The 12,838-nt window shown below is 37.0% G+C and overlaps 2 protein-coding genes and 2 long non-coding RNA genes across 7 annotated transcripts; all 4 read right to left on the reverse strand.

Annotated features, from left to right (window-relative positions):
- Positions 1–364: 364 nt before the first annotated feature.
- LOC124204991 lies at positions 365–1,609 on the reverse strand. Of its 3 annotated transcripts, none has more exons than XM_046602270.1 (5): positions 1,251–1,609; positions 1,101–1,187; positions 829–1,022; positions 762–774; positions 365–688 (listed from the first exon to the last, which is right to left on the reverse strand). In XM_046602270.1, exons 1-5 carry the CDS (start codon positions 1,312–1,314, stop codon positions 516–518), a joined length of 531 nt encoding a protein of 176 aa, XP_046458226.1. In that variant the 5' UTR covers positions 1,315–1,609; the 3' UTR covers positions 365–515. The 3 variants fall into 3 exon arrangements, with proteins under 3 accessions (XP_046458226.1, XP_046458225.1, XP_046458224.1); XM_046602269.1 differs by having other exon boundaries at positions 365–455; positions 491–688; positions 762–1,022; XM_046602268.1 differs by having other exon boundaries at positions 762–1,022.
- Positions 1,610–1,903: 294 nt separating this feature from the next.
- On the reverse strand, positions 1,904–5,144 carry LOC124204989 (transmembrane protein 104-like). Of its 2 annotated transcripts, XM_046602265.1 has the most exons (12): positions 4,848–5,098; positions 4,563–4,713; positions 4,393–4,500; positions 4,206–4,327; positions 3,957–4,119; positions 3,699–3,887; positions 3,604–3,634; positions 3,331–3,536; positions 3,171–3,264; positions 2,965–3,104; positions 2,662–2,890; positions 1,904–2,587 (listed from the first exon to the last, which is right to left on the reverse strand). In XM_046602265.1, the coding sequence occupies exons 3-12, from the start codon at positions 4,429–4,431 to the stop codon at positions 2,127–2,129; spliced, it is 1,674 nt and encodes a 557-aa protein (XP_046458221.1). In that variant the 5' UTR covers positions 4,432–4,500; positions 4,563–4,713; positions 4,848–5,098; the 3' UTR covers positions 1,904–2,126. The 2 variants fall into 2 exon arrangements, with proteins under 2 accessions (XP_046458221.1, XP_046458222.1); XM_046602266.1 differs by lacking the exon at positions 4,563–4,713 and having other exon boundaries at positions 4,848–5,144.
- Positions 5,145–5,790: 646 nt separating this feature from the next.
- On the reverse strand, positions 5,791–6,877 carry LOC124204995. Its single transcript, XR_006879180.1, has 3 exons — positions 6,534–6,877; positions 6,097–6,461; positions 5,791–6,023 (listed from the first exon to the last, which is right to left on the reverse strand). It is a non-coding gene; the product is annotated as an uncharacterized LOC124204995 (long non-coding RNA).
- Positions 6,878–8,854: 1,977 nt separating this feature from the next.
- Positions 8,855–10,585, reverse strand: LOC124204996. The gene is made up of 3 exons (XR_006879181.1): positions 10,354–10,585; positions 9,090–9,269; positions 8,855–9,001 (listed from the first exon to the last, which is right to left on the reverse strand). It is a non-coding gene; the product is annotated as an uncharacterized LOC124204996 (long non-coding RNA).
- Between the last annotated feature and the right edge of the window lie 2,253 nt (positions 10,586–12,838).

Consider the following 12,838-nt stretch of genomic DNA (forward strand, 5'->3'; position numbering starts at 1 on the left):
GTAGACAACAATTTCAAGAGAAAAACATTCCACGAATCGGGCATCAAGTCGCAAACTAATCCCCCAAAAAGAATAACAAAGCTTTGGAAGTGTGACACTTGCAAGAAAGCTGCTCGTGCCGCAGCGGCAAAAGCAAAGAAAAATAACTTACCGGTCGTTCCTAGTAACAGTCAAGTTCAGAGAACAGCACTTTCCAATATAACCTCAATCAGTAGGCCCTAGTGAGTGAAAAGATACAATTTGTGTACCTTCCTTTGTAAAAAAGAAAATCTCCATTTGTGAAAATGTTGTGTTTGATTAAATTATTACGAAGAAAATGGTAATCTGTTTGTGCCCCTGTTAACCAAGGTTAATACATCAAGTATTTATTGAAAATTTGTGGTTTATTACGAAAATTATTCACCTAAACACACTACAGTAAGGGTACAACAGATGAACACGAATTGTAAAGAGCGCAACAGACCCGTGACAGAATTGCTATTCTGTCACGTGACGTAATTAAATTTCCCTGAAGCTCAGATCATTTCATTAGCATACACGAGTTTTTCTTCAGTAAGAAATAGTTTTTCTTTTAAAACAGTAAGTTGCAACATTAATTCTGTTACTTGATCAACTGAAGTTGTTAGTGATGAATCACCGGAAGTAAATTCGACGTCCCTGATGGATTGACTTGAATTATTTAATGCAGCTGAAAATTATAAGTAATGAACCAAAAAATTACTTTCATTAATTACAAAATAACATTTTAAAACATTACTTACGCAATGCATCAAAGGTGGTTTCAACCGTTATGATAGTTTCATCATCGGCAGTTGAAGTCATGTCAAAAGTTTCCGTACTTGTTGTTACATCGTTCAAGGATGGGATTGGATGAGAATCACTTATTAGAAGTGTATCTCCAATTAATGCAACATCTTCATCGAAACTGTTTGAGGTATCTTCAGTTGCAGTTTCAACATCTATCAATGGAGGTGTATCAGCCTTGTCAAAAGCAACATTGTTACGTACTTGATGATCACCATCTGTAATGACAAAATAGTTCATTCATTAAAACAACATATAGGAATGTTTTTTTACACATAAAATGAATAATGCAATACCTAGAAATTGTTTCGTCTTATTTGATCCCACATTTATAGAGGGTTCCCAATCAACATGTTTTTTGTGGAATTCTCCACTCGGCTTTCCTGTAAGCATTTCACAAATTGTAAGATAATAATCAATAATTGTTAGTATTAACCTATAAATACCTGTAACAAAGTGATCCGAACACACATAGATATTTTTCAAGTTGGTGTGGATGATGTAATTCATTCTCTCCAACCACAAGTCTCGTCTTATACCCTCCTTTGGTAAACTATACAGTTTTACACTTCACTTTTCAGGTTACGGCAATTTGACACTTTGCACCATCTACTCACTGAACCTTTTTTAGTATTCATTATTCAGAATACCTATCAATTAGATAATTTAAAATTTTGTGATTGTTTTAATCTGAATACAAACTTTCAAATTTCACAGAATAAACAAGTCACTCGTAGCAGACAAAAATACATGAGTTGCTGCGTTGCCACGATGGCAACAAATGTTAAAAAAGATGTCGAACAGCCCTATAAACGGAAACGGTGGAGGGGGAGCGAGTTTTCTCCCTGGTAAAAGCGATAATATATAAGAATTATTTAAAAAAGGTTCGTGAGATTTAATCTCAATTCTCTTAAAATCCTTCGTTTCGTATGTTAGAGGAGACAGGAGAGATACAATTTGTTTGGAGTGAAGAACCTCATTTTTGTCCTGTTTTGATTATATTCTGGTTATACTAATTTGTGTCGTGTCACATATTCTCTTTGGTAATAATTCATAAACTCAGCTAATATTTAGATTGTAAACATGTATCACGTCGATAGAAAAAAATCTTTGCATTTTATTCATTTCAGAATAATTGGGTTGCACTTGAGCAACTAAACACAATCACGCATATATGACAAATGACAACATTATAACGCTGAAAGATCTAATGTTAGTATGACATGAGACTTAGTAGTTAGTAGTCCTTGCGTCAGTACTAGTCCCAATCAAGTCAGGAAGAGAAGTGCACTTTGGAATAGATAAAAAAAGAGAAAATACGACTATTTGTCAGCCATCAAGTGGTTATAGGTGACAAAACCAATGCTGGCACAGGACCAAAGCAGGACGAACAACACAAAACAAGTATGTCTAAAAGGTGAAGCGAATGCGTTACGTACTGGTTCTAAAAGGAATTCTTTCTTTATCGCTTTTCGAGCGTAGAAAACCAACAATGCGGGTATAATATACTGCACTGCCGCACCAGCGTATGAGCCCGTGATTCCTACCAGGAATGAAATATCACTGGTGATAATCGCTAATACAGTTGGAGGAATTAGAGCCAAGAGAGGAAAAAGCAAACGACGAACAAAAAAATTGTAATCGGCTTCGTTTCGGCGCAAGAATAGTTGCTTTAAATTATTGCGCAGTGTGATTGTAATAATAGGGAAGGACGTGCTGAGCGTGAATACTGGAAACAGCGTCAGAAAGTAAAAGAGAGCCTGTTGGGCTGCAGTGACTGCCTCTATTTAATGGTTAACATGTGAAAACAAAAATTAGTCATCTCAATTGGAATTCTATAAATGTAGTATTTCAAACCTTTAGGCATCACAGCGTCAAGAATACTAGCGGTAAAATTGCTCGCGGGATCAGACGGACATCGATTAGGAACAAAGTTGAGGGTATAGAGGTCTTCCAAATGAGGGAATGCAAACATACCCGTGAAACCAAGCAAGAGGTAAAATCCAGCGATCATGAAGTAATCTAAGGCTAAAAGTTTGTAAAGGCCGCGTTTTGGAGAGATGGGTGTTACCAAAGAAGGTAACGACTGTATATATTTTAAAAAAATTATTAGGCCTATTTAACATTGAAGAACATATAATTTTTAATTTATGTAGTTACATGATGGCACATAAACGAGTAGACGCAGGCGCCGAAGAGGTTAGGCAGACCATTTACATTAGCTACAGGAGGATGGCCCTGATTCTCTTTTGGTGAGCTGAGCAATCGTACACAAGCCAATATGATCATTGCAATAAACGCTATTTAAGAACGGAGAAATTAAAAAAAAAATTACTATAAAAATCAGATGTTAAAGTTTATCTTACCAGTCCAGCGAACCAGCCCAGTCAAAATCTGGAGGAGCAACGTTTTTTGAACATTGAAAAACCCAAATGCCCCAATCAGGAGCACAAAAATACTCTGGTAATGAAACGATATTTCAGAGATTAATATCTGAATATTTAAATAAAAACATGAAAATCATACTAAGAAAAGCCTATATGCATTATCGCGAGTGAGATCAGATCCTTCCCAACAAGCCACAGTGCCGTTAAGTGTCTCGTTGCAGGGTACATCAACTGGGAAGTAAGTACACGCAGTGTCACGCAGAGATTTGCCAACTGCTGCTCCGTAAATAGCCAAGTCACCGTATAGATAAATGGTGATGCAAATGAAGAATAATATGGTGCCACCTTTATATTCGCAAACAAAAGACAATTTAAAAAAATCTTCATACGGATTATTAATATTTTTATTTACCTCTGTTGAAGAACAAGTGAGCTAATTTACCCTGTAAAAAAAAATTGCGTCAAATGTTTTTTATTTGATATGTTTACTTTTGTTTTGTTAATTACCATTTCAATGGTTTCTTGAATGTCACACTCTTCCAAATCATTATCATGCGGAAGCACAATAAAATCCGAATTTTCGTTGATAACAGATGAAGTTGTTGGATGATCGTAATCTTCAGATTGTATGACTGAGGAATATAAATTAGGGCTGCTACATAAAGACCGCGTCTTTCGTACTTTAACTCGTTCTAACTAAAACCGCAAAAAATTCTAATGTATGCACATAACAAAATACTAATAAACGAATTCAACAATCAATACCAGACTTTTAGCAGGAGATTCAGACTCATCCGAGTCTGAATCATCTTGAGGGTAACTCGAGTGTTCTAAACTTTCTTTTTTAATTAACTGTTTTGCCCGCTTACTACGCAAAATGGCATTTGCAGCGGCCATAGATTCCACCACGAAAGTTAGAGTAATATAACTGAATGTAATCCATAATTACTGACATCTTCTGATAAAACTCACCATCCATACTTATTTATTAATAAATAATTAACAGGTTTTTACCTGATGGCTGATAAAGCAAGAATAACAGAAAGACTGACAATCCATCCTGCATTTGCAAAAGCAGCTGGCAAAGTTAGAGCACCAGTTCCCACAATCAAATTAAAAACATAAACTAAGCCTATCTGTAAATGTAGGGAATAATGTTTTAATTGAGTTAAAAATTGCAAATCAGTCTATTTTAATTTACAGATGGTGGGTATGTGGAACTTTCTGTATTTCTTGCCATTTTGTCCAATAACAGGAATACCAATTGAAACCATAAGCGTTCAATGAACTGAGCAATCTCTTGGATGACCTGCATAATAAAATTAGTTTAATTAAAATCACTACTTGAATGATTTAAATGAACTTAATTACAGTGTATTTTCAGGCTTAGGCTTTTAGCCAGATTACTAAGATCATGTAATGGCATTTGGAAAATTTTACAATACATAGCTTTCATCACTTAGAAGGGTATTTTTATCCAATCATTGTGACACTGTGACAGTATGAATATGATTGCATAACTCTAGAAACAAGTTATATTATATTATTATAATTTTTTAAAGAAAAACCTGACTTCTATATTAGATAAAAAAGAATTTTGAAATATAATCAAGAACAAGTATGCAATAGAGAAAATCTGAAAGGATATTTTATTACCTTAAATTCCCAGTGTCAGTACAAAAAATGAAGTGAATGGATGAGTCAGTGCCACAAGAAAGAAAGAATATTAGGAACAAAAAAGTGGGTGGAGCACTTGTTCCAAAAATCTCAAGTTACATTTAAAAATTTCAATGGCACTAAGTGGCAAATACAGATTACAACGCAATTTTTTCCAAAAAGATAAATAAATAGAATGACGTTTCCCTAGATGTTGCCAAATCATAATTTTTGAACCCGTCCTCGGCGTCCTGCCGTCCATGTCCAACTTTAGTCATGGCAGAGCCATAGACTCCTGGTCGGTTCACGGCTGTGTTGGCTTCCCTATCCCGGTTTTAGGGTAACAGTAAGCCGATTTGGAAACTTTAAAAAGCGCCTCTAGTGAGTGTGTCAGCTACAACGTCCAGCTACTTTTGAGAGCCTAGATGGCTCTTTTTAAAGTTTCCACTTCACAATTCTGACAGGCCCCGCCCTAAAATCTCTGATAATCGGCTTACATTTACCCTTAAACCGAGATGGGGAAGCCAACACAGCCGTGAACCGACCAGGAGTCTATGGCTCTGGTCATAAGGCGTATCAAGTAAGTAATCCGAGCAATCGCGATTCCATAAGCATACACGGGAAAAACCCTCTACCGGGAATCAGTTCGAACTAAATTTCCCGTGTCAAAGTCAAGTCAACAACGAATTTTCAGAAAAATCGAAATTTTGAAAAATTAAATGCTCAACAGCATCAAACACTTCAATGACATGATGACATAAGCCAATGGTTGAAATGGATATCTCAATGGTGGTCTAATGGTCAGCAGCCCAGAATATTATTCAAACAGACTCAGGTTCGAATCTCGATCAAGCGAAATTTAAGAACTTTCTGTGATATGGTAAAAATTAAAAGTCCAATGGGATTTTTACAGTAAAAAAAATTAAAAAAATTACGTGCGATTTATTATGATTACGATTTCACTTTTAGATTTATATTTTTTTAGATTTATCATAACAAAATTTATTCGGGAATAAGACCGCGGCAAGGTTTTGTCGAGACGTTTGACGTCTTTGTTGAGACGTTAAGAAAATGGGCTTACGTTACAGCTTAAGTTTGGCCTCCAGCAATACTGTCATATTCAACCCGAAGAGTGTACGTCCATTGAGGGCAGCCTTAGCATTCAAGGCATTATATCTATGTTCGAAGTGAACAAAATCATAATTGTCAAAAGAATAAAAAAATGAATGGAGAATGAATTTTTTTTAACCCTGAACTGCATCAAAATCACACGCAAAACCGGGGTGTTTTCAACAACGGGGACTGCTTTAACAATGGCTGCTTCAACAGTCGCGGGTTTAGATTCGTCGTCAACGAAAATTTCAACGTGAGTCGCAGATTCACCACCAGTAAGTTCAAGGACATCAGCAATCTAAACACGAGGGGCATCTTCAAAATCAGCAGGAGCTTGAACATGGGCAGCCTCTTCAAGACCAACAGCAGGTTCAAGACCGTCAGAAAATTCATCAGGATGGTCAGCTTATTCAACATCATCAGCAGCTTCGACAGCAACATCAAGAACGACTTCATTTCCAATATAGCAACTGCAATGCTGAGCTCAGCTGGAACATTATTCTGTAAGGTGCAAAAATTTAAAACTGAAAATGATGAAAATTACTTTGTTATTGTTGTGTATTGCAAACTTACTTCAATATGGTCAGTTGGGTCAACTAAGACGTAGAAGTTCCCACGACAATCCAGTTTTTAAATTTGGTTTTTACGATAAACCATCCTATTAAAAAATACAATTAATCAAAAACATCAATTATTAAAAAACATAATTTTACCCCCAAGGCAAAAGAGTAAGAACACTTACTCTCCGGTGTCTTGCACCTCTCTCCCGAAAATCGCACACGTGAAAGTCAGATATATAGAATTTGGTTCGTACTCATCAAAATTGTGCTAGAGTTTGGACATTTCATAAGAAAATGTCAAAAAAATTAAAAAAAGAACTGCATTCTTTCAATAGCACCCCGTCAGACGTTCATCACTCTCACCTTCATCTTTTGTTGATAATAATGATAATAATAATAATAAAATAATAAATGATTGGGCCAACTTACTTTGTAACTTTTAGGTGGACGGGGATCTATCCAGGTAAGAGGAGGACCACCAAATGTTCTCTGGTTTCTTTTGACATTTACAACGTAGGAATGTTCTGTATCCAGTACTTCGACTTTACCAGGCCTCTTCGGGTTGACTGAAGTGGCCACCTATTTCAAATCTGCCTCGAGAAGGGGGTGAATAGTTTTGTAGGTTGGAATTTCTCGATTCAGAATCTTGGGAATTCCGATCTGCTCAGGCAAACTAAAATAAATAATAAAATTTATTAATAAAATTAATCAATTTAGTAATTAATAATAACTACTTACACTACTGTCTAGAAATCTTCAACCACGAATCCACAGAGATCACAAAGAGTCCCAAAATCATTTTGTCTTTGAATCTTTTCGTGGCTACAAAAAGATTCCGTGTTTTTCGTGACAATGGCCGCAGTAGAAACTATATGTTAATACCACAAGGTATTGACTGATTAAAAAAGGGAAACGCTTTCATCGAGAAAAATTGGAGGAAATAGAGCATGACAGGATGGAAAATCATAGTTTCACAGGTAATTATCGTTTATTTATACAGGAAACAGCAAGTTGAAGATAAAAAGGTTGAAGGTATGGTAGATGAAGCCTAAAGGGTATAGAAGAAGCATCACAGATAGGTCTAGGCTACTTAACGTTACATGAGATGGAAAAAATGGTGTTGGATGGTGGGAAATTATTAATTCAATACATCGAAACGAAAGAAGCTAAACCATCTGAGTTCATCCCTAACGAAATCAACTTAATTCACGCAAGGTGTCCGTCTGTGAAACTAAGTCTTGCGGATTTCCGTCCTGTGCGTTCCTCACCTGTGCGTTTCCCTCTTGTGGGTGTTCCTCTTGTGCACCGGACAAACTGGACGACGGCATTGGAGCCAACAATTGTGCTTAGTGGTCTTTTGGCTAACTAAGCCGACTGACGAATCATACTACAGGAAACAGAACCTGCGGTTTATTCCATGGATCGCCTGGAAATCGGTAAAGGATTACTCCCATTAGACCAGCTTATAAAAGAAAAAGAAATATAAGGTATACAATGAAGTAAAGGTACATGTGTGAAAATTTTATTGAAGGGAAAACGAGTGGGGTTCACTCTCTTCAAGTCTCGAGAAAACTAGAAAAGTCGGGGAAGGTCAGCGTAAGACGAAATTTTTTTTAATAAATCAAAATTATAAAAGTAAGAAGGGGACTAAAACACGTTTTTTAAGGAAACGATTTCTTAAGGAAAGATAAAATGGGGGGTTGTGTCACGTTGTGTTACCTGTATTTTTTTTTGCATTCCTGCATTATTTCTATGTTATTCTTTGACGTAGGAATATTGCCCAAGAACAGTTGGAGGTTAGGGACACTAACGTTAAACTTCAAGATACGCTCGTCTTTCATTTACAAATTGTTAACCCGTGTTGGTAAAAGTAACACAATCACCGCCTTTAATCTTCTCATTGAATAGAATTTATGGAATAACTAAACAGTTAAATCTCGTTTCCTCTCTTCTGCCTTCAAAGAAAAAAAAACTAACAAGAAATTAAAAGAATCTTAATTTTCAAACAAGATTGTCCGACTAAGGTAAAAAAACAACCAGTTGAGACCATCAAGTCAGCAGTCATCACAAAACATAATTAAAACAATTAAAATTTAAGATTAAAAAAAAATTACTAAACCTTATACATAAATTGTGACGAAATTCAAGCCAAATCATTAAAACATTGCAATTTTGACGGTTTCTTGAGCTGCTTTGACTGTCGTGAAGGTGATAAAACCATATCCTTGGCTTCATCATAAGAGAGAATTCCCAAATCGTACCACACACTTCTCAAACACGAAAAAAGTGTATTCTCATACGTATCAAAAGGAAAATTTCCACCCATGACATAAAGGAATCAGAAAATTAAACAATGTTAATATCCTTGTTATTGAAAGTAGTGATACAATTACCTTACATCCGTTAGGAGGACAAGTTACCCACTTTGCTGGTTGGCCTCTACATCTTCTTTCTTTACTCGTCACCTGTAATTTATACCCACTGTCGTCCAAAACTGGTTGAATTTTCACTTCATTAGGCCTCAGCCAACCCAGACCAGTTGGCTGAATTAATTTATAAGCAGTTTTACCACAATTCAACTTTGGGGATCAAAGGCAACAATGGTCCTGGCTGACTGTCAAAAGTTTCTTCTTCTTCAGCGTCTGCCTGTGTTGGTTGGGTCGAACGGATTATGTTATCCACCTCTTCACATACCCCAAGTTCTTCCAAAGCTTGGTATTCTATGTCACTCACACTACGGGCCATGTCTCTGTCAAGGTTTTTTTTTTAAAAAGATTTGAAGAAAAGGATTTTAAAAAATTCCCCTAACAGAAGATAATAGTCTGAAACGTTTTTGAAATCAGCGAAATCAGCAAAAAAATTTTATAACTTTTGTGAGCGGTGTGACGTAAAATTTATGGTTTCTTATCAATTATAACAAATCTTTTGAATATCAGTGAACCATGTTTAAATGGCATGGATTAATGGGGTGCAATGCTCGGAACGTATCTGGACCTATCTGGACATAGACAAACAATTTTATCTTCGCAGCCTTCGCCCAAGACGATGGGGACAGAGCAAATTACCGACGTTGCACCGATAAAATCAGTAACCACCACAAGTGGGAATACTCTTTGATAGTCCTTTGACATCTAATCCTGTGATACCCCCAAAACTTTCCTCATTATTGAAAATTGAAACGAAATATTCCAACTTCATCTGCCGAAAGTGATCTTTCAAATTTTGCTAGAATTTGCATGATGTGCAATTTTTCATTTAAAAAATGATTTTAATGATGTGGATAAAAAGAAAAGCTTAATAATCTTACGTTAAATCGGTTCCTTTTCTAAATTTGCTGATCTTTTGAATGTCAATGATTCTGCATGAACGCATCACAGACCCAGAAAACTCACTAATTTTATCAGACTTTATAATTTTTTACTGTTGCCATTAGTGCTCTTGAACGTCCGCAACACACTTAGTAATTCTACTGATAATCTTCTTTTAAAACAGATATTTTAACTCATACGAAGTAAGGCTACTTTATAGCCTCAGGGTTCCAAGCGCAAAAATACAAGCCCTAAAACCATTAGGTTATAATTCAAATGCCTTTTCCGTCATACATTATACATTTGGTGAGCAACATTTGAGTTACATCAAACTGGCTTGAAACTATTCTTGAATTATCCCCCAATAATAGTGAATTTGTTTTTTTTTAAATTGTTTAGATCAACAAATCATATGAGCCTTTCCCTTCAAACATGTATATTCACCCTTCACCTTTCTTCATCAAATGATGTACCACGTCTTTAAAACACTTGTTATAATAATGTTGTTATGACAATGAAACTTACCGAAGGCATGTTGTATTATACTGAAAATCACTAATAAATGATGAAGAGAAAGTTTAAAGTAGTGGAAGCGATCACACCCATTGTTGACTAAGAAGTTTCAAGTATGAGTGGCGGGGTTTTCTGTCGTAAATGTCTGCTGCCAACCACTGAAACAAGCCTATTATTTTGTAAGGTAGATGGCGCTGACGTTTCAAACTTTTCGTTACTGAAATTTGCTTCAACAGGTCTTTGTGACGTGGCTTGCTTTGCGACTGCCAAACACCAACCAGTCGCTCTCCATCGTCAACACTTAAAATAAATAACAAAAAAGAAAATACGCACACACACACATAAAAAAAATCGTGAAATTGAAAGCTAGGCAAAAATTGGCAAACATATAAACAAATATAGAAAAGACAATCGAAAAAAACCCAGTCTTACCAATTAACAACATCACCGACATTGTTTGAAGAAATGGTAGAGACGCCAGTGTGAAAGGTAGACGATGGCCCTTTCTCGACAGATATCAACGATACCACATCGCCGTCTTTAAGAATTGCCGTGTATAGAAACTTGACTTTCACGCCATTGACAAACGTGCCAGCCATAGTGTAACCCGTCAGCCCAATTTTCCCATTCTCAAGCCTTGTCAGCTTGCAGTGCTTTGTCTGTGCGATCCGCTTGTAAACGGACCGTACCGCAATCTCAGGCGGAACAGTCACGTCGCACAAATAACTGCGTCCAACCGTGAACGTTGTAACACCTTCGACCGGCCTATAACATGTCATTAAAGATACAACCAAAAAACAACACGTTAGTCAGCGTGCCAGTTACGCACACACACACGCAAAAATTGGCATATTAAACATGCAAACAATTCTACAACATCAAAAAATTGTCACACACAAAATACATAAGAGCAAAAAATAATTCACCTCAAAGGAATTGGAGTGGAATACTGCGGGGAGTGCCACACCAGCCATCCAAATGGCACATCGTCGGCCAGTACAACAGCCATCACACAACTACAAATGCCTACCGTAAATGGCGTCGATGAATCAGAAAAAACCACACTCTCCAATCACAAAAATAAAAATGATTTCGATTTCAGACTGTTGATTAGAAAAGTGTTACACAAGTTTTTCTGGCAAACAATGCAACAAATGCTGCACTAAATCACTTTCACGGAGAAATACACTACTCACAACCAGTTACAATCGATGTCTCCGGATAAACGATTCCGTAAAACACTTAATCAATTTCTGCACGAGGCAGCACGAATCACGAACAAAAAATTGAATACTAGAGAAACAACGAGGCTGACCATCCAAAAACGCCGGACTGAAGAAAACAAGGTGCAATTCCTTAGGACGATATGTATGCTGTACTCTGGACGTCCGCACTTTCCCTCCTCCCCCTCTAGCCCTCTCCCTCTTCGACCCACCCGGGGGATCTCACTTTGAAACACCCCCTCAAAAAGCTGTGACGAGGCCTTACGGCCAATTCCAACATGGTGACGGTACCACCTCCTCATAGAACATTGTGCTGCCTTATTATGCTGCCTGGATGAGCGGCGTTGGCTATATCATGAGCGATGATGATTCCGTATATTATTTTTTGATGCCGCGGTTAATCCATCAAACATCTTCTCTCCTAAAGAATATCATTAATTTGGTCGCTTTCTCGACATACGTTCGACTACTCGAGAGAGACTCCCATACCCCAACTGGTAACGTGCTACTTGCTTAATACATCGAAAATAGGAGCACTCGAGCAGTAAAGAAAGAAAATCTCCGATTTCTCGGTCGAAAATACGCGGGAGAGCCCGTAACTCTATCCGACTTTTCTGTTACCCTAAACCCAAGTTTATATCTTGTGGAATAATGAATAGATAAAGGGACGAAAACATTTCCATGCAAAAAAACAATACCTGACTAGGACAACTCTTACAGCGATCCTACTCTTAGTGATGCTTACAAGAGTGACGGGAGAATAAATATCAAAGAGCCGGCCTGCTGCTGCTGCAATGGGCAATACAAGATACACGATGAAAAGCTCGCATGTTCTGCCTCTTTTGAGATGTACCCCAAACAATTGTCTCTAGGCGTTGTATTGAATGTTGTTTTATGATACGAAGGAGGCGGAGGAAGGCATAATAATAATTCCGGAGGAGCCTATACAATTTTACAGAAATGTGACGACAAGGACTGGAAGTAAAACGGAAAATCCGATCCAGCAATTCAATGGCAACTGCTGGATTTTAACATGAAGGGATAGCAATCAACGACAAACAACCATCAGATGGATGAAAACGGAGGGCTTCCGCAAAAACCAGAAGGCTTCGTTTGATACAATCTAGATTACATCTTACATCTCTAAATTGAATAAACCACAAGAAAAAGGAATTTGAAAAAAAGGACGATAATTTAAATTCGAACATAAAAAATGATATAAGCGGCTGCAGAGTGTTCGCCCCTTGGTTGCTGGTTAACTCGGTAGTCGTCGA

Source organism: Daphnia pulex, chromosome 10 (assembly GCF_021134715.1).
Source record: "Daphnia pulex isolate KAP4 chromosome 10, ASM2113471v1".
Lineage (NCBI taxonomy): Eukaryota > Metazoa > Arthropoda > Branchiopoda > Diplostraca > Daphniidae > Daphnia > Daphnia pulex.